General features: G+C 45.4%; 1 protein-coding gene across 2 annotated transcripts in view; it reads left to right on the forward strand.

Annotated features, from left to right (window-relative positions):
• Nucleotides 1-22,243, forward strand: part of malt1 (MALT paracaspase 1) — a 176,587-nt gene that overhangs the window by 69,382 nt on the left and 84,962 nt on the right. For both annotated transcript variants that reach the window (XM_078220109.1, XM_078220100.1), the window contains exons 4-5: nt 2,848-2,972; nt 15,798-15,945. In XM_078220109.1, coding sequence (XP_078076235.1) covers nt 2,848-2,972; nt 15,798-15,945 — 273 coding nt within the window. The remainder of the gene's footprint in view (nt 1-2,847; nt 2,973-15,797; nt 15,946-22,243) is intronic.

The following is a 22,243-nucleotide window of genomic DNA, read 5'->3' on the forward strand; positions in this document are numbered from 1 at the left end:
ACTTGACTGTTTCCTCAACCTATCCTTATCAGATTGACAAGGGGGTGTAAGTTCAAAGTTTGAGTGACAGGTACAAGAGGTTACTAAAGGATTAGGTGCCTATGATATGGGGCTATGAAAGGACCTGGCATGGGTGGTATAGTGGTAATATTACTAAACTAACAAACCAGCAGCCCAGTCTAACGCTCTGGCAACGAATACATGGGGCAGCACGGCGGCACAATGGTTAGCACTGCTGCCTCATAGCGCCAGGGACCCGGGTTCGATTCCCGGCTTGGGTGACTGTCTGTGTGGAGTTTGCACATTCTCCCCGTGTCTGCATGGGTTTTCTCCGGGTGCTCCGGTTTCCTCCGGTTTCCTCCGGAGTGCTGGTTAGGTGCATTGGCCATGCTAAACTCTCCCTCAGTATGCCTGAACAGGTGTGTCGATGACGGTATTTTCACAGTAACTTCATTGCAGTGTTAATGTAAGCCTACTTGTGACTGATAAATAATTAAACTTTAAAGTGAATAGAATTTTCTGTTTTTATAAGTGGCTAAGTGCTTGAGGGGATTTAAATGTATTGAATGGACTAACGTGAATGAGAGTGTTGTTTTATATAGTGAAGTCCGTAATTGATATTCAGAACATTATTTTATTTCATCTCAGCTTGGTTCCTATTGGATATTGGGTGAGTTTGCATGGAGAGAATAAGGGTAAAGGGGTGCATGGGTTGGCATGAGGTAGCAGTGAGTTGGCATAGGGGCCATGAGGTTCTATGGCATTCCTGACTTGGCATTAAGTTGGCATAGAGGCTATATGGAGTCATAGGCTGCATGCAGGTATGGAGAGTGAGTGAGGGGGATGGTTGGCATGAGTTAGCATGTATGAGCATGAGGAGTAGGTGGGGGAGTGATGTGGGGCAAGGCCAGGAGCACCTATAATTTAACAAAACAACTGGGGCAATGTTGCAGAGAACTGAGACGGGGTTTTTCACCAGCCCATCTTGGCACTCAGCAGCCCCTCTGGCTGCCCCCAATCTGTGGTAGGCATGGTGGGCCCAACTCTATCCTGTACCCAACCCCTCGAATGAAGATCCAGCTATTCGTAGTACTTTTCTCCCCCGCCCCCCCGCCAAGGTTGATATGGGAAGCTGGGAGATTTTCTGACTATGCGCATCCACCTTCGATGCATCTCTGAGAAGCAAAAGATATTACAAGACCCCTTGGCTGTGAAATGGGTCCTAGCTTCCTGGCTGTGAGTTGCAGACTGGCTTCTGGTTGTAAGGTGTGGATTGGTGTATTTCGGGGCGGGGGGAGCTGTTATGCTGTTTCCTCTTTTGATGCTTTAAACTCATGATTGGCTGTCTACATATCTCTTTTTTTTTCCTTTTGTGCAGCTTAGCATTTCTATAATGCTTAATCACCCAGTCATTAGGTAAATTGTTTCTGTTTGGGGAACTTAACCTTTCTATAGCAATCATCTAAGTAATCTGTTTCTACTACTCGAGCCAATCACGTCTGATCCTCTTTAGATGCTTTCATGCCTTCGGAATGCCTATTTTTCAGATCTCTTTAAATTCATGTCACACCAGTCAGCGCCAATCATGTTGTGAGGGCGAGAGTCACACGTAAGTGAGCTTGGTTAGGGTTAGTGAATTATATACCACCAAGATCTAATTGTCAAAGTTATTTTTTCTTTGTATGCCGGTATGGCTTGAGTTTAAAAAAAAATACTGGGAATACTCGAAAGGTGACAGCCTGAAATATTAACTCTCTTTCTCTTGGGGCGGCACGGTGGCACAGTGGTTAACACTGCTGCCTCACAGCGCCAGGGACCCGGGTTCAATTCCGGCCTTGGGTCACTGTCTGAGTTTGCACATTCTCCCCGTGACTGTGGATTTCCTCCGGGTGCTCCGGTTTCCTCCCACAGTCCAAAGATGTGCAGGTTAAGTGGATTGGCCCTGCTAAATTGCTCCTTAGTGTCAGGGGATTAACAGGGTAAATATGTGTAGTTACAGGAGTGGGTCCTGGGTGGGATTGTGGTCGGTGCTGACTCGGTGGGCTGAATGGCCTCCTTCTGCACTGTGGGGATTCTGATTTACGGGCGGCACGGTAGCACAGTGGTTAGCACTGCTGCTTCACAGCTCCAGGGACCTGGGTTCGATTCCCGGCTTGGGTCACTGTCTGTGTGGAGTTTGCACATTCTCCTCGTGTCTGTGTGGGTTTCCACCGGGTGCTCCGGTTTCCTCCCACAGTCCAAAGATGGGTTAGGTTGATTGGCTGTGCTAAAAATTGCCCCTTAGTGTCTTGAGATGCGTAGGTTAGAGGGATTAGCGGGTAAATATGTAGGGATACGGGGGTAGGGCCTGGGTGGGATTGTGGTCGGTGTAGACTCGATGGGCCGAATGGCCTCTTTCTACACTGTAGGGTTTCTATGATTCTATGATGATTCTTTCCACAGATACAGATCCACTGAGTATTTTCAGCATTGTGTGTTTTCAATGCAGGTACCCAGCATCCATGGTAATTTGGTGTTAGATTAGCTAGGATGTATAAGTTTCCCTAAACTCAACTAACAGAAATAAACCATCGAAAATGATTAAAAGGTGCTCCAACCAGATGAATAATACTGCATATGAAGTGATTGATAATCTTTCCATGTGAGCATGGATTTGTCTCACCGTAAAGTAAAAATGTTAGTTTAAGCTGATGCATTTCAAACATTGTTCTTCTTTCAAACATTGTTCTTCTTTTTTGTTTTGTCTGTATAGCACGCAAGAAACAATACTTTTCACTGTATGTTAATACATGTGACAATGAATCAAATCAAAATCAGATCTTTCATTTTGATGCATTTACGTTTCAGCTTCATTGAAGATTCTCGTTCAGCCGGTTTCCCAGGCAGTACTCGCCGGTCAGGCAGTGAGACTCTCCTGCCAAGCAACAGGATATCCAAATGTTGAATATCAGTGGTTTAAAAAGAATATAGAGGTAATGGATACAAAATAGCATCACTTAACTGAATTGAAATTCATATTCTTTTCAAAATGCTGAACTCAAGAGGTGACATGAAAGTGACTGTCATTGACTTCAAGGCAGCATTTAGTGAAGTCAGTGGAATTCAGGAAAAATGCTCCATTGGTTAGCGTCATAGCTAGCACCAAGTAAGATGGTTGTGATTGTTTGACATCAATCATCTCAGGCTCAGGACATCCCTGCAGGATAGTGTCCTCGGTCCAGATGTTATCAACTTCTCCCATCAATAACTTTCCATCCGTCACAAGATCAGAAGTTGTGGTGTTCACTGTTGCCTGCACAATGTTCCGTAGCATTTGCAACTCCTCAGATACTGAAGCAGTCTGTGTCCGTATGCAACAAGATCTGGACAATATTCAGGCTTGGGTTGATAATTGGCAAGTGACATTTGTGCCACACAAGTACCAGCTAATGACCATCTCAAACAAGTTACGATGTAACTTTGTCCCTTGACATGCAATGGCAGTGCCATCGCTGACTCCCTTACTATCAACATCCTGGGAATTGCCATTGGCCAGAAACTCACCAAGGCTCCTTTGACAACAGTTTACAAACCCACAACCTCTACCACCTAGAAAGGAAAGGGCAGCAGAAGCATGGGAACGCCATCACTGGCAATTTCCGCTCCCCCCAAGCCATTCACCATCCTGATTTGGAACTATATATCACACATCCTTCACTATCGGTGGGCCAAAATCCTGGAACTCCCTCCCTAACAGCACTATGGGTGTACCTACACTTCAGGGACTGCAGTGGTTCAAGAAGGCAACTCACTACCATCACCTCAAAGGTACTTCAGGATAGGTAAAAAATACTGGCATCACCAGCGACATCCACATCCCACAAAGAATTTTAAAAAGTTTTCTTCCCCTCTTCTGATGCTAATTTTCCATCAGAGTCTTATGCTACTTCATTTAGGTCATCATTCTTTTACCTGTGACCCATAGCGGACCACTCAGCTGAAGGGTGTTAGGCACTGTCCTCAGCCAATGTTTGCACTTTCCTGGAAGGGTCACTGGATGGCGATCAGGAGTGAAACTCTGGACTGATTTTTAGAAAATCTCTCTCTGGTCAGTGAGGCTTTGAGGCTAATTGTAACATCTGTCCAGTCACACAACTGAGATCCGTTAACTGAAGTATGGAAATTTGAGCCTGCATCTTTATTGTCGTTTGAAAACTGCCAAAAAAGAACTTTTGTTTACATTGATTTTAGTAACTCTGAAATTATTTCTTGGATTTCCACTGAAACATAGAAACGTAGAAGATAGGAGCAGGAGGAGGCCATTTGGCCCTTCGAGCCTGCTCCACCATTCATTACAATCATGACTGATCGTCCAACTAATCCTAATCCTGCTTTTTCCCCATATCCTTTGATCCCATTCGCCCCAGCCACCTCTTGAATAAATTCAATGTTTTGGCATCAACTACTTCCTGTGGTGATGAATCCCACAGGCTCACCACTCTGGGTGAAGAAATGTCTCCTCACCTCCGTCCTAAATGCTCTACCCTGAATCCTCTGACTGTGACCCCTGGTTCTGGACTCCCCCACCATTGGGAATAATCTCCCAGCATCTACCCTGTCTAGTCCTGTTAGAATTTTATAAGTCTCTATGAGATCCTCCTCATTCGTCTGAACTTCAGCGAAAACAATCCTAACCTAGTCAATCTCTCCTCATCCATCAGTCCCGCCATTCCCCAGACTCAGCCTGGTAAACCTTCACTGCACTCCCTCGAGAGCAAGAACATCCTTCCTCAGAAAAGGAGACCAAAACTGCACACAATACTCTAGGTGTGGCCTCACCAAGGCCCTGTATAATTGCAACAATACGTCCCTGCTCCTGTACTCAAAACCTCTCGCAATGAAGGCCAACACGCCATTTGCCTTCTTTACCGCCTGTTGCACCTGTGTATTCACCTTCAGTGAGTGGTGCACAAGGACACCCAGGTCCCGCTGCACACTCCCCTCTCCCAATTTACAGCCATAGTTTGTCACTGCCTTTTTTTCACTGGACTTTGGGTTCATTTGAAAATGAAGTCTTTTGGGAACGTGTATTTTTCTCTTCAACCACACCAGAACTCAAATTCACAGTTTTACAATTCAGAATGTATTGATAGATTTTCTTTCCACCCCGAACAATGGATAGGACCATCACCTATATAACCCAATTAAAATAAAGACAACTCCGTCGCTTCCTAATATAGTGCAAATAAGATCCTATTGAAATATGTTCATTGGACAATGCTCTGTCTAATGAGTTGTCAGTTCTGTAGTTGTGAATGAAAGATCTGAGTTCTTCATGAACTGCTCTCTGTAGTGACACACCTACAACAGTAAAGTGGTGCTGTGAAGAACCGAACGTACATCGGAATGTTCTGTAGCAAGTTATATTAGTGCTACAGTGTGTGGAACAACTTAATTTTAAAATGAGCTTCAAAGAAACAGAAAATGCCAGAAGATTCTTAGAGATAGGATCTATACACATTTAGAACTGAATAATCTCATTAGCGATAGACAACATGGTTTTGTACGAGGGAGGTCATGCCTCACAAATTTGGTTGAGTTTTTTGAGGAGGTGACAAAAATGATTGACGAGGGAAGGGCCGTGGATGTCGTCTACATTGATTTTAGTAAAGCATTTGACAAGGTCCCTCATGGCAGGCTGATGTAAAAGGTTAAATCTCACGGGATCAAAGGTGAGCTAGCTAGATGGGTACATAACTGGTTTGGCCTTAGAAGACAGAGGGTAGCAGTGGAGGGGTCTTTTTCTGATTGGAGGTCTGTGACTAGTGGTGTTCCGCAGGGCTCTGTACTGGGACCTCTGCTGTTTGTGATATATATACATGATTTGGAAGAAGATGTAGCTGGTCTGATTAGTAAGTTTGCGGATGACACAAAGATTGCAGGAGTTGCGGATAGTGATGAACATTGTCAGAGAATACAGCAGGATATAGATAGGCTGGAAAATTGGGCGGAGAAATGGCAGATGGAATTTAATCCAGATAAATGCGAAGTGATACATTTTGGTAGATCTAATGCAGGGGGGAGCTATGCAATAAATGGCAGAACCATCAGGAGTATAGACACACAGAGGGATCTGGGTGTGCAAGTCCACAGATCCTTAAAGGTGGCAGCACAGGTGGAAAAGGTGGTGAAGAAGGCATATGGCATGCTTGCCTTTATTGGACGGGGCATAGAGCATAAAAATTGGCATATGATGTTGCAGTTATATAGAACGTTGGTTAGGCCACATCTGGAATACTGCGTCCAGTTCTGGTCGCCACACTACCAGAAGGACGTTGAGGCTTTGGAGAGAGTGCAGAAAAGGTTTACCAGGATGTTGCCTGGTATGGAGAGTATTAGCTATGAGGTGAGATTGAGTAAACTAGGGTTGTTCTCCCTGGAAAGACGGAGGATGAGGGGTGACCTAATAGAAGTTTATAAAATTATGAAGGGCATAGATAGGGTGAACAGTTGGAAGCTTTTTCCCGGGTCAGAAATGAAAAACACAAGGGGTCACAAGTAAGGGGGGCAAGGTTCAATACGGATATGAGGGGGGACGTATTTTACACAGAGGGTGGTGGGGGCCTGGAATGCACTACCAAGCAAGGTGGTTGAGGCAGACACGCTAGGATCATTTAAGACTTATCTAGATAGCCACATGAACAGACTGGGAATAGAGGGATACAAACGAATGGTCTAGTTAGGAACACATGTTCGGTGCAGGCTTGGAGGGCCGAAGGGCCTGTTCCTGTGCTGTATTATTCTTTGTTCTTTGTACTCAGCAGGTTAGGCGACTTTATGGAGAGAGAAATTGAATTAACAGGTTGAATTTTTAATTGGCCATGGAGGCAGCTGGACGGCACCACAATTTCCCGGCATCAGCTGGCATTCTGGTCAAAAACCAATTAGGCACTTAAAAGCCGATTAAGGGCTCAATTGTGCGATGCGCACAGGTGTGGTATGGCCACACCGTGGAAGAGTTTCCCCTTTAACTGTGGCCAGTATAAATCTTACGCTGATTAAAAGTTCTTGGGTGGCACAGTGGTTAGCACTGCTGCCTCATAGCACCAGGGACCCGGGTTTAATTCTGGCCTTGGGTTACTGTGTGGAGTTTGCACATTCTCTGTGTCTGCGTGGGTTTCCTCCAAGTGCTTCGGTTCCCTCCCACAATCCAAAGTTAGCAGGTTAAGTAGATTGGCTATGCTAAGTTGTCCCTTAGTGTCCAAAGATGGATTACGGTAGGGTAGGTGGATTAGCCATGGTAAATGTGATGGATTACGGGGATGGGGGGGGGCACGCCAGCAGCCCACCCTGATCACTGGCCTGACCGATCCCCATGCAAAGTGACAGCGGGACCCACCACCCCACTGATCACCCCTAGTCCCCTCCCCCGATGGGCAGTGCCAAGGTGCCTCCTAGAAATGGACACATTGCCCCTTGGGCAGTGCCAGGGGACACAGGCTGGCACTGCAATGGTGTACATGCCCAGTGGCACCACCCCCCCCATCGTCCAACTCCCAGGGGGCCCTGATTCCCCCCCCCCCCCCTTCATTGCAGCGGGGTTGTCCTGCTAATTTTGAGTTGATTTGATTTATTATTGTCACATGTATTAACATAGAGTGAAAAGTATTGTTTCTTGCGCGCTATGCAGACAAAACATACCGTTCATAGAGAAGGAAACAAGAGTGCAGAATGTAGTGTTACAATCATAGCTAGGGTGTAGAGAAAGATCAACTTAATGCAAGGTAAGTCCATTCAAAAGTCTGACAGCAGCAGGGAAGAAGCTGTTCTTGAGTCGGTTGGTACGTGAGCTCAGACTTTTGTATCTTTTTCCCGATGGAAGAAGGTGGAAGAGACAATGTCCGGGATGCGTGTGGTCCTTAATTATGCTGGCTGCTTTGTCGAGGCAGCGGGAAGTGTAGACAGAGTCAATGGATGTGAGGCTGGTTTGCGTGATGGATTGGGCTACATTCACGATCTTTTGTAGTTCCTTGCGGCCTTGAGCAGAGCAAGAGCCATACCAAGCTGTGATACAACCAGAAAGAATGCTTTCTGTGGTGCATCTGTAAAAGTTTGTGAGAGTCGTAGCTGACATGCCAAATTTCCTTAGTATTCTGAGAAAGTAGAGGCGTTGGTGGGCTTTCTTAACTATAGTGTCGGCATTGGGGGATCAGGACAGGTTGTTGGTGATCTGGACACCTAAAAGCTTGAAGTTCTTGACTCTTTCTACTTCATCCCCGTTGATGTAAACAGGGACATGTCCTCCTTTACGCTTCCTGAAGTCGATGACAATCTCCTTCATTTTGTTGACATTGAGGGAGAGATTATTGTCGCCGCACCAGTTCACCAGATTCTCTATCTCATTCCTATACTCTGTCTCGTCATTGTTTGAGATCTGACCCACTACGGTGGTGTCACCAGCAAACTTGAAAATCGAGTTGGAGGGGAATTTGGCCACACAGTCATAGGTGTATGAGGAGTATAGTAGGGGGCTAAGAACACAGCCTTGTGGGGCACCGGTGTTGAGGATGATCGTGGTGGAGGTGTTGTTGCCTGTTGAAGGGAGATTTAAAGAATAGGTTTAGAGGGAACAATATCCTTAGTTTAGGTGCCTGTATAACAATTTATATTCAAAGGTACCTGTATAGCAATTTATATTCATAGGAATAAATAGTATATAATAACTATGTATGAATTTACCGTTATACAATCACAAAAGGCATGCATGAAAACTCCACCATGTTAACAGGAGCTCAGGGTAGTAAAACGACACAAGATGGATGCTAGCTTTTAGCCACATTCCTGAACATCATTAGCTGGCTTGAGCACAAGCTTGTGTACAATAGACCACAGATACTGGTGACTGGTACCAGTCTATGATCTGAGGTCTCAGATGAAAACCAGACACGGAGGATTAGGGAAGACAGTCATGGGAGATGATAAGGAGGCCCACTGGACAAGGAGTATTGTACACTCAAGGACTCCAGATGGGTGAAAGAAAGATAATATTGACCTGAGGTACCATGAGTCGTGTCCATGAGAGCACAAGCTGATCATGCACAAGCCCACCTAACGTAATGCCCTTTTCATTGGATAAGTGACTGCTGTATGTGATCTGTAATTAATATTATTGGACAAGGTCCAGCCGCGATGGGCTGTGTAGATGTTTGAAAAAGGCATAAGAATGGATGTTTTTCCTTTGTTCGTCAGAGAGAGGCACTGGGTTTAACAGAAGCTATCTCCCCGCCGGTGAAAATAAACCATTTGATGCGAGGACCAACCCTGAGCGTTGAGTATTTCTTTGAGATTCAATCCCCCTAACATTACCTATCCTTACTGATTGTGGTCTGTGAGTTAGGAAGTTCAGGATCCAATTGCAGAGGGAGGTGCCGAGGCTCAGGCCACGGAGTTTGGAGATGGGTTTCGTGGGAATAATGGTGTTGAAGGCTGAGCTGTAGTCAATAAATAGGAGTCTGACATAGGTGTCCTTGTTATCTAGGTGTTCCAGGGTTGGGTGCAGGGCCAGGGAGATGACGTCTGCTGTGGTCCTGTTGCGGCGGTAGGCAAACTGTAGTGGATTCAGGTAGTCCGGGAGGCTGGAATTGATTCGTGCCATGACTAGCCTTTTGAAGCATTCATAATGATGGATGTCAGAGCCACCAGATGATAGTCATTAAGGCACGCTGCTTGGCTTTTCTGAGGTACCGGGATGATGGTCGGCTTCTTGAGGCAGATAGGGACCTCAGATTGTTGTAAAGAGAGGTTGAAGATGTCTGCGAATGCCCCCGCCAGCTGATCCGCACAAGATCTGAGTGCTCGTCCGGGTACCCCAAGCGGGCCAGTCACTTTCCATGGGTTGACCTTCGAGAAAGCTGCTCTGACATCTGTGATTGTGACCCTAGATGCAGGTTCTTCCAGGGTGGAGAGTATGCTCTCACTGATCTCTTGCTCAAAATGGGGGTAGAATGCATTGAACTCATCAGGGAGGGGTGCGTTGGAGCCGGCGATTTTACATGCCTTCATCTGGTAGCCTGTTATGTCTTGCAGACCTGGCCATAATCGACGGGGATTTGTGTGTCTAGCCTGGGACTCTAGCTTGGTCTGTTACTGTCTTTTGGCATCTTTGATGGATCTCCTTAGATCATATCTGGCTTTCTTGTATAGGTCAGTGTTGCCTGACTTGAACACCTCAGACCTGAACTTCAGCAAACAGTGGATATCCCTGTTCATCCATGGTTTCCAAATGGGGAACACATGGATTTCCCCGAATGTGGGGAGCAGGATGGGAGAATCGTCCTCTCTGTTGCCGAATGGCCTCTTTCTGCACTGTAAAAATTCTATTGATTCTATAGCTCTTCAATGGCTGCCTCCATCTTGAATTGCCCACCCCCTCTTCTACCCACATAAATAGCTCCCACTTCTGAGGGTGGGGCAGGCAATCTTTCAGGGCTGAAGGGCCCTCCAAAGACCCTCCAGCCTTGGGCACCCTCCTGCTATCCACAATTGGATGACCAATCACGTCGAGCCTCAGGCCCTGTTATGATGTCGGGTTGGGTAAGGAAATGTGCCCAACATCGGGGTTCCAACCCCAGAACAAAATCTCCAGCCCAGTGTTATAGGTAGATGACCTCATTTTCAGAACTGGGAAATGTTTAAAATGTAATCGATTTAAAACAAGTGCAGGGGGGAAGGGTAGACAAAAGGGAAAGTGTATGAGAGGGTGAAAGGCAGCAGAGACCAAATATCAAAAAGTTTCATGGAATGGTAACGGGACAAGTAAATAAACCGAATGGTGTGATTAGAGGAGGTGTGAATGGCAGAATAATGGGCTGCTTCCATCCGAAAGATGTGCGGGCTAGGTTGATTGGCCATGCTAAAATTGCCCTTAGTGTCCTGGGATGTGTAGGTTAGAGGGATTAGTGGGTAAAATATGTAGGGATATGGGGGTAGGGCCTGGGTGGGATTGTGGTCGGTGCAGACTCGATGGGCTGAATGGCCTCTTTCTGTGCTGTAGGGTTTCTAAGATTCTAAGAAAACAAAAAAAACAAGAGAAAAATGAGAGTGAAACCGAAACTGAAAAAGGAAATGAAGTGGGCAGAGATGATGGTGTGAAGTTGTTGAACTCAGTGTTGCTTGAACGGAAGGTTGAGAAGCTTTTGATGATGCATTTTACAACCTTCCACACTCAACATGAAGTTCAACAATTCAGCTTGCTGGTTTTAAAACTTCACCCCAACCTCCGTTTTAAACTCACTTTTCCCCCTGCTGTGTGTTATCTCTCCTTATTTGTCTGTCCTTCCTCTTTTCTTCTCTCGCAGAACTGACATATGAAGAGAGATTGGATTGACTGGGTTTTTACTCACTGGAATTTAGAAGAATGAGAGGGGATCTCATAGAAACATATAAAATCCTGATGGACCGGACAGGCTAGATGCGGGAAGAATGTTCTCTCTGTTGGGGAAATGCAAAACTAGGGGTCACAGTCTAAGAATAAGGGGCCAGCCATTCAGGATTGAGATGAGGAAGAATCTCTTCACTCAGAGAGTTGTGAACCTGTGCAATCCTCTACCACAAAAATCTGTTGGAGCCAGTTTATTAGATATGTCCAAGAAGGAACAGGATGTGGCCCTTGTGGCTAAAGGGAGCAAGGGGTATGGAGAGAAAGTGGGAGTGGGATACTGAGAGTGCATGATCAGCCATGATCATATTGAATGGTGGTGCAGGCTCAAAGGGTCGAATGGCCTACTCCTGCACCTATTTTCTATGTTTCTATACATGACCTTGAGGAATATAATACTATTTTTCAAAAACTCACACTGGGGAGACCTTTACATCACTCCAAGTTTCCAATTTGTAATAACTCAAAGTGATAGATTAACTGTCTCAACCTGGTTAGCAGCGTGAGAGCCCTTGACCTCTCTTTCACCTTGATATCGTATTTCACCAACTTCCAGCAGAGCTCTTCACCAGTGTTTATATAGAATTGCAAAGCTCTCCCCTGCCTGCGAGAATTGGATTCGTAGCCCAGCAGCATCAGTCTAAAATAAAAACAGAAAATGTTGGAAAAACTCATCAGGTCAGGCAGCATCAGGGGAGAGAGAAACAAAGTTCATGTGTCAGGTTGATGATACTTTGTCAGGTCATCTGAAACAGTAAGAAGTCTCACAACACCAGGTTAAAGTCCAACAGGTTTGTTTGGAATCACGAGCTTTCGGAACGCTGCTCCTTCATCAGGTGAACCCTCTCTCAGAGGATTGTGAATCTGTGGAACTTACTGGCCCAGAGTTCAGTGGAGGCAGATTCAATCAAAGGATTCACGAAAGAGATAGATATGTTCCTGCTGAAAAGCGGGATAAAGGTTTTTGGGGAGTAGGCAGGAAAGTGGAGTTCAGACCAGGATAAGATCAGTCATGATCATGTTAAACGGCGGAGTGGGCTCGCAGGGCTCAAATGCCTCGCCCCGTTCCTAATTCCTATGTTTGCGTGTAATCTCTGTGTTGTATGTTCACTTCAGTGACTGTGGTGAATTGCTAACAGTTCAGTAAACAGCAGCCCTATTAAATTTAGAATTGAGGATTAAAACAGACCCTAGTTGCTTTTTACTTAATTACTTGCCTGTCTTCAGCCCCACCATGGTGAAATCTGGAAGAGGACTGAATGATGATGTGATCTGGACTCCACATCACCTCCAGAGGAATCAACTCCCTCCCTGCACTCAAAACAGCCTCTGTTTGCCTGTTAAAATTCAATCCATCAACTCTATTTCTTTCTCCACAGTACAAGTCAAATATAGTTAGCTATAAATCAATCCTGTAGCTGTCGAGGGGCAGCATAGTGGTTAGTTCTGCTGCCTCATAGCTCCAGGAACCTGGGTTCGATTCCCGGCTTGGGTCACAGTCTGTGCGGAGTCTGCGCGTTGTCCCCATGTCTATGTAGGTTTCCTCTGACTGCGTGGGTTTCCTCCCACAGTCTGAAAGACGTGCGAGTTAGATACATTGGCCATGCTAAATTCTCCCTCAGTGTACCCGAACAGGCACCGGAGTATGGCGACTACGGGATTTTCGCAGTAACTTTATTGCAATGTGGATGTGAGCCTACTTGTGACACTAATAAATAAATTTTTTAAAGAACTTTAAATGACTTGAGATACAGCATAAATGAGCAGAGATCTGTTGGGTGGGATTTTACGGCCTTGCTCGTCCCAAAACTGTAAAATCTTGCCTGATGTCAACGGACCTTCCCATTGTCTGTCCTTCACCTGCTCTGATTCCCATGGTGGGTGGCATGGTAAAAATCTGGCCATAATGTCATATAGCAGCAGCCAAAATCTGAGATAAACAGGCGTGGGAAGCCTCCCACCGCGTCTGTGGCTGGGATTCTCTGATGCTGCTTCAGTGAATGAAGTTTTGGCTGAGCACTAAATTCTCCATTCTCGCTGGGCAGTGGGGTCGGGGTGAATGAGATCGGAAAATCCTGCTCTGAATAGCATAATTGCAAAGATAGTTAAATCTTACTGATTGCAATCATTGACAGATGGTTATCTAATGGAAGCTGAGATTTTGTTCATGGAACAATTTCTTACTTAGCTTAGATTATAAAATTAAATTTGCATTTTCTTTGTGTTTATCTCCTGGAGTATACCGGCCATTTTTTATTTTTACTCAGTCGTTTCATTTCTATCTTGCTTGAATATTCGTCTTATGAGAATGTCGAATGGATTAAAATTGTATTGATATGCAAATCGCGGTTTTTAGTTTTTTTTTAACCAGGTACTTACAGGCATACTTCCTTTACTAGAACATTGTGAACCCTAATAAGCAAAGGTCCGTAGAATGACAGGGCCTCCAGAACAGTTAGTCTGTATCCGCAGGTCATTTGGTTTCCTATTTTGTAGCCCAGGAAGCATGGAATGGAAAAAATGCTTAATATGTCTGCGCGGCACGGAGGCACAGTGGTTAGCACGGCTGCCTCACAGCGCCAGGGGCCCGGGTTCGATTCCCGGCTTGGGTCACTATCTGTGCGGAGTTTGCACATTCTCCCCATGTCTGCGTGGGTTTCCTCCGGGTGCTCCGGTTTCCTCCCACAGTCCAAAAGTGTGCACGTTAGGTGGATAGACCATACTAAATTCTCCCTCGGTGTACCTGAGCAGGTGCCGGAGTGTGGCAACCAGGGGATTTTCACAGTAGCTTCATTGCAGTGTTAATGTAAACCTACTTGTGACGAATAAATAAACTTTAAAAAAACTATTTAAAAAAATTAACGAGCTGTGGAATTTGCTTCATTATTGTAATACAAAATATGTTTGGTTTGGTTTAAAGTAAAATTGTTCTTTTAAAAAATGACTTTTTATTCCCCCTTCCTGGTTGCCAGCCTGCTGTCTATTTCTATAGCAGGGAACCTCATCACTTGAAGTTGGTCTCCATGCCAATGCCAGTCTTCAGTGGAACAAACCAAAATAAAACCCACTGCCCTGATCTTTCCCCAGACACCTCTCCCTTAAATGATGCAGTGGTTGCTGCTATATTGATACCTTGTGACAAAGCATCCCAACTATGCGCTGCATTAAAAAATGTTTGACCAACCTAACTTCTTACCTTCTTAATGACAATTTTAAATTGATGAGCTCTCATCCATTGACTGGGGAAATACTCTGCACTTCTGTAGTTTACGAGATCAGTATAAACCGAGACAGCTATTCAGTCTACCTTAATTCTTCCATTCAAAATAGCTCTACTTTCCTGCATCTAACAGCTATTTAAAAACCTCTTAAGAATTAATCTCTGCCTGAAAGTCCATTCATGTGTTGATCATTCTCGGTGTAAAGAAAAACTTTCTGCTATCAGCTGTAAAATTACCTTGTATCGGTCAGACCACATGGGCAGCAAGGATGCCTGTAAAATTCCTCGATTGGCCACGGGGCAGGCAATGCCTTGGATGGCCTGCCCACCCTTTCCCCAATTGTGGCCCTTAATTATTGGCCACTTAGGGGCTGTCTCCCACCTGACCACAATTTTTTGACCGGTGGGAGGAGTTCATTGAGGTGAAAGAAAGACCGGCAGATCATCTTGCCCAGGCCAAAGGCGGAACCGCAGTGGGGGAGAGGGTGCAGCTGGAAATCGTCCCATAATGCTCTGTTCCCAGACTGAGCGACCCCTCCACCTTGGTGGTCCTTTCCAGATTATCCAGCAACTCTGACGCAGGACTCCCTTCTGAGTGAGGATCAGAAATCTCCACTCCAGGCAATCAGTGCTAAATGTCTGCTGGGCAGGCAGCATTCGCAGGGACGCATTCCCCACTGAATCTTTGGGTGGCGGGTTGGGAATCCACAGTTTAATGTAGTATACTGGATTATTATTTCCTGCAATATTATTCTGTAACGTAGCCTTGAAAGAATTGTCTCTGCAAGCTGAAATGGCCAAATTTCTCCAATCCTCTCTTCTGAGTTCGATCCCTGACACTGCCTCTGTACTGCTGTCAATGTCACGTTGCAGTGTAACAAGTCCTCAGAGTTCACATGATGTGGTAGATCCTCACCTGAACCATTATTTACCCAGAAGAATACGTGACGTTAAATAAATAAAACAAAGCAGAAACTTGCAAATACCTTAACTGGTGGGGAATGGGGATGAGTCAGTGGACAGTCGCAGAAGCAGTACACTCCTGCATTTTCCCCCATTAACAACACCATGGAACATCAATTCATTATCTATAAAATTGGATTGGTATTTTTGGAATTGAACGAACATTTAAACATTTCTTTTCTGTTTGTGGATGCATAGGTTCCAAATGGCAACACCCCAGAGCTTGTGGTTAATCCAGTCACTATAAATGACACAGGGTGGTACATCTGCAGAGTGAACAGTGGCTGCTGTTCTGAATTTAGTGTCTGGGTGCAATTGGAAGTTTATAACTTCAGTGCTGCCTATGGTAAGTCGCAAGTTCTTTTGAAAATATGCTGTGTAACATACTCTGTGCCTCATAGTTGCAGAAAATTAGTTCATTCTGAGTATGGTTTGTTGTGGATATTCTTTGCTGTACGTTGATAATGGGAAGGACGTTTGTGTGGAGTTCACTAAAGTTAGCTAGGGTAGCCATCTATTAAGAGGTGAGAAAAAAAAAACTCAGGCAGACTTTCCAGCCTTCATTGCTACCTAAGGCCCTTGTAGAAAAATGTGTGCTCCTGGCCATTGTGTGAATAAAAGAACAGATTTGGTCGCACTGTTTCGGAGAGATGAACATTCACAGTCTCAATTCCGGCAGTGAGGAATGATCACAGTCGAGAGGTACCAGCAGGCTGTCAAGTGATTAAAACTATAACTCCGAGTCAAACTGTTACCATACTATGGGTTTCAAACAACAGCATTACACAATCAAACAATTATGCCTCCTTATTTCATTTCCCGAATACTTGAGCCTATGTTAAAAAGCATTATAATTTCTCATGCTTACCAACACTGGTTAGCACTGCTGCTTCACAGTGCCAGGGACCGAGGTTCGATTCCCAGCTTGGGTCACTGTCTGTGCACGTTCTCCCCGTGTCTGCGTGGATTTCCTCCCACAATCTGAAAGACGTGCTGGTTAGGTGCATTGACCTGAAGAGGCGCCGAAGTGTGGTGATTCAGGGAATTTCACAGTAACTTCATTGCAGTGTTAATGTAAGCCTACTGGTGACTAATAAATAAACTTTACTTTACATTCACATCAGGGCCTTATATTGGTGTATTTCAAATCCTGTGATTCAATTAGGAGTCAGTGGCTGTTAACTTTGAAAATAGCTGGCTTAGGGAAGGACATGACTCCGTTGTCACTAGGATCGGAGTAAAGTTAATGGTCTGCATGTCCACATAAATTGTGAAAATTACTGAACAGTGCAGTTACTGTTTTTGCGCTTCTAAATATGGGTTAGAGAGAGCAAATTGAGTGGTATGTGCCGAGGGAGATGTCGGGCTGATTGAGAGCCTGTCACTGGTGCTGCTAGTGGTCAGAGCAATCTGAGGTGATCAACTCGAAGAATTGCACAAGAAGTCTATTAGGATGGTCATCAAAGCTTAAGTTCTTATGGTACCAACTGTCTGCTGTGACAGTACTATGAAATTATCTTCCCTCCACCACCACCTGTAGCTGTATAGATTTGTGTTCGAATTGACTGGATGTGTTTCAGGGATGTGAAGTAAACCTTGGGATTCAGCAGAATTTAATAAAACCTTCCCCCCCTCACATGCTCGGGTTCTCATGCCGCCATCAGCTAGCTGAATGTGAATTGTAATACATTCCGCCCACTGCGTATCCTTGTAACTCACTGGCACATGCTTGCGTGTGAAACTAAAACGCACAAATGCAGACTCATGCACATCATAGTGACATCATTGCACTTCATGCATCACCAGTGAATAAGTACATAAGAACTCGGAATAGGAGTAGGCCATCTTGCCCTCAGGCCTGTTCTGCCATTTAATAAGATCATGGCTGATCTTTTTGTGGACTCAGCTCCACTTACCTGCCCGCACGCCATAACCCTTAATTCATTTACTGTTCAAAAATTTCTCAATCCTTGCTTTTTAAACATTCAATGAGGTAGCCTCAACTACTTCACTGGGCAGGGAATTCCACAGATTCACAGCCCTTTGGGTGAAGAAGTTTCTGCTCAACTCAGTCTAAATCCCCCTTATTTTGAGGCCATGCCCCCTAGTTCTAGTTTCACCTGCCAGTGGAAACAACCTCCCTGCTTCTATCTTAACTATTCCCTTCATAATCTTATATGTTTCTATAAGATCTCCCCTCATTCTTCTAAATTCCCAGTATAGTCCCAGTCTACTCAGTCTCTCATAATCCAACCCTCTCAACTCCGGAATCAACTTAGTGAATCTCCTCTGCACCCCCTCTAGTGTCAGTATATCCTTTCTCAAGTGAGGAGATCAAAACTGTACACAATATTCCAGGTGTGGCCTCACCAGCACCTTATACAGCAGCAACATAACCTTGCTGTTTTTAAACTCCATCCCTCTAGCAATGACGGACAAAATTCCATCTGCCTTCTTAATTGCATGCTGTATCTGCAAACCAACCTTTTGTGATTTATGCACAAGGACAACCAGGTCCTTCTGCACAGCAGCATGCTGCAATTTTTTACCATTTAGAAAAAAGGCCATTTTGCCTTTATTATTACCAAAACGGATGACCTCACATTTACTAACATTTGTCAGCAGTTCATATTTTAAAAGTAAACAAAATACTGCAAATGTTGGAGACTTGAAATAAAGTCAGAAGATGCTGGGAAAATCCAGCAGGTCGGACAGCATCTGTCAAGAAAGAAACAGCATTAATATGTTGTGTCCAATATGACTCTTCTTTGAAACTCTCTTTCTGCCAGAACTTCAGAGTTTTTTCCAGTTGTGAGGTCGGTACTAATGTCAGTTGTATTTTCAGGCAGTGAAGTTGGGGAGGCTTGAGCTTGGGAATCAGTGAAGGGCACAATGGGGCGGCATGGTGGCACAGTGGTTAGCACTGCTGTCTCACAGCACCAGGGACCCGGGTCCGATTCCCGGCTTGGGTCACTGTCTGTGTTGAGTTTGCATGTTCTCCCTGTGTCTGCGTGGGTTTCCTCCCACAATCTGAAAGACGTGCTGTTTAGGTGCATTGACCCAAATAGGCGTGGGACTGTGGCGACTAAGGGAATTTCACAGTAACTTCATTGCAGTGTTAATGTAAGCCTTACTTGTGACTAATAAATAAACTTTGCTCAAGCCTTTGTTGTAACTTGTATGCTCGGAACTAGCCATCATCAGCTGCCACTAAATCACCGACTACTTCTGCAGTCCGCTGGCTCCGACATGTTGCTGGAAGGCACTCAGGATTTCCTCCCGAGTGGTGGTCTCCTGTTCTCTCTCTCCACTGGGCTGGGCCTGCCTCATGGTGCTGGTGTGCCTGTGTAAACAGGTGTCTCTTTGTCTGCAGTCAGCAGCGACTCTCGATCACTCACCACCTCCTGGGTTTGAAGCTGCCGCAGCTTGTGGACTTTTTTCAGGAAAGGTTTTCAAAAGCCATTTACGTTTGTTGTCATGGAGAAGGCATGCTGACATTAATTTTGTTGCTTAACTGGTAACATGAGGTGATGGTGCAGAGTTCCTCACAGTAACACCAAGTATTAAAATCAGAACTACTGGCTCGATTTCTGCATTAACCAATGATCCAGAACATTGTGCCCCACTCCAGAGTCTACACACATAATCCAGGCTGACCCTTCAGAGCTGTACTGAGGGAGAGGCTCTCTCTATCAAATTGCACAATAAATCAAGGCCCATCTGTTTACTCAGTTAGACAAAGAGGCCCAGGTATTCCGTGAAAGATGGGGAGGGGGTGTGGGGCAGGTGTTACCAGAAATACCTGGAACCCAGCTCTCCTGGTGTCATTTAACGGCACAAGGACCTCTTAACATTTTTTTTCCCAGAAACAAAGCCTCAGATTTCCTCTCTGCCAGTACAACTGAGAGGACAGCCAGCTGCTGGGAGGAAAATCCAACATCGGGATATCAATAGCAAGGGAAAGATCTGAGGGAGATCCGATCAGGGCAGAAGACTTGTTTGAGAGGGAGCGGACGCAATGCTTGTCCCCTTGGCCCACAAGCACTTACCTGATGGAGCTGGCAGTCTCTAGCTCTTTTCAACTGCCATGTTGGCTGCATTGTACTGAAATGGTTGCCAAAATTGTCAGAACAAAGCCTCATCTAAGCATCCTGATTGCAGACTCGCCTCTCCAGAACCGGTTATTTGGATGCCCAATACCTGTCACAGTTAAACTGGACATAGGCACCTTCACATCAGATTGCGGTCAGGTACCAATTCCCTGGGTGCAGCATGAGAAGCGTTTTCTTTGGCGGTTTGCCAACAATAAATGGACCATGAGGGGTGCGTTAAAGGGGAAGGGCCTCGGCAGCACTGCAAACCCAGACTTTGAGTAATCTGGAGAGAACTATCAGGGCAATAATGAAAAACCCAGACTGTCCCGGCCAAACCAGGATGTCTGGTCACCTTAAATTTCCAGCTACTAAACAGGTCCCAATGGACTGGAAGTGAATACTTAAGAAGAGGCAAATGTGCGTCAACCAGCATATTGGAGAAGGTCAAAAAGATTTGGGATGAAGGCTCCGGTCCTTAGTGTATGCAAATAAGTGGCAATGCCCATCTGTGCCAGAGTGATTTCCTCAGATGCAGCTGGTGTTGCTGCGTTCAGGATTAACCCGCCTACTTGCGGCCTAATCGCAGTCCTGAATGATGCCTACTTTTGCCGAGAGTTAACTTTACACCTGAAACTACGTTAAAAAAAAATCTTCTGCTTTCTGTCCATCTTAAAGCTGCTTAATTTCGACTGACCTTATGGTTGTACAATCACAGCCAAAGTTCAACAGTTTGCTTTAATCTGTGTTATCTATGGAGATTAGTAACTTAAATGATTTAAATATCTTTCCTCAGTATTGTTTTCTTTTAAAAAATCTGTTCACTTCCCCAGAATTACCTGTCCTCTTCCACAATGTCCCACTCTACACAATGCCCTTTTGAAGATACAGGCCGGAATTTTACCGGCCGGCCCGCCCGCCATGGGAATCGGAGTGGGCGAGGGGCGGTCCATGGAAAGGTCCGTTGACCTTGGGCGGGATTTTACGGTTTTGGGACGAGCGAGGCTGTAAAATCCCACCCACAGTGTTCAAGACAGCGTGTTGTTCTCAGTGGTTTTTTTGTGCCCTCTCCAAAATCCTCAAGTTTATTCTAAAACGTGGCACCCAGAATTGGACACAATGTGGGGGGAATCTTGCTGCCTTTGTACTTGCACAAACTGGGGGAACGAGTTTTGGATCTGGAACCTGGATGTGCAAGTAGAGGATCTTCTGGTTGACGGTATCCAATCAGGAACCATCCTCGAGGATTGCAGCCCAATTAGGCATGAAGGGCAGGATGATGATGGGCTGCACGGTGGCACAGTGGTTAGCACTGCTGCCTCACAGTGCCAGGGTTCAATTCCCAGCTTGGGTCACTGTGCGGAATCTACACATTCTCCCCACGTCTGCGTGGGTTTCCTCCGGATGCTCCGATTTCCTCCCACTGTCCAAAAGATGTTATTGTTAATGAAAGATGTTAAGTATTAATGTAAGCCTACTTATGACACTAATAAATACATTTTAAAGTGTGGCACGGCGTCACAGTGATTAGCACTGTTGCCTCACAGTGCCAGGGACCCAGGCTCGATTCCCAGCCTTGGGTCACTGTCTGTGTGGAGTCTGCACGTTCTCCCTGTGTCTGCGTGGGATTCCTCCAGGTGCTCCGGTTTCCCCCCACAGTTTAAAGATGTGCGGGTTAGGTGGATTGGCCATGCTAAAATTGCACTTCGTGTCAGGGAGACTAGCTAGGATAAATGCATGGGATTATGGGGATAGGGCCTGGGTGGGATTGTGGTCGGCACAGACTCGATTGGCTGAATGGCCTCCTTCTGCACTGTAGGATTCTATGAGTTGTGATCACGATTGAGCACCAAGTATTTAAAGGGTTACTGGCATCCTTCATAGTGGCTGCAAAGAGATTTTGATGTCTCTGGTGATTTTGTCTTTGGTGACTTGGAGAAGCTGCTTCTGAAGAAAATGGAATTGAGTTGTGAGAAGTCTCCTCCAGGAAGTGCCAGTAATTTCCTTATCGAGGCCTCTGTCATTAATAACAGCCTCAATGACCTGCTGCTGTCATTGCGAGCCCTGGCCTCATGCTTGTCATTTTCCCCCAGTTGCAGGTCACAATGATATCCGCCTGTACTTTTGCCTCCTCTAAGCTGCTTGGTTCCAGAAACTGCATCTGGCCCATCAGCTGCTGCCAAATTGCTATTGCAGACACAAGGTTCTCCTCAATTTCTGCCTTAAATACTTTGATTGCCTTCCTGCCATTTCCCTGCAGGCTTCTGGAGAAAAGATGGAAGGATGTTGGGGTATTCTTTTCATGATTCCAAGCAACCCCCCATCCCCACCCCATGTCCAAATCTACCTCCAACTGCCTGGAAAGATTCCTCCCAAAACTCTGGCTGGGGCTGAAGTAGTGTTTTTATAGAGATGTAGTATAACTTTTGGCTGTGTACTTTACTCCTTGATTTATAAAGCCTAGAATTCAGCACACCTTACTAATTGTTTGGTAACCTGTCTTGCCACCTTCAATGATTTGGGCACAAATACTTCAGGCCTCTCTCTTTTTGC

This window comes from Mustelus asterias, chromosome 1, assembly GCF_964213995.1.
Source record: "Mustelus asterias chromosome 1, sMusAst1.hap1.1, whole genome shotgun sequence".
Lineage (NCBI taxonomy): Eukaryota > Metazoa > Chordata > Chondrichthyes > Carcharhiniformes > Triakidae > Mustelus > Mustelus asterias.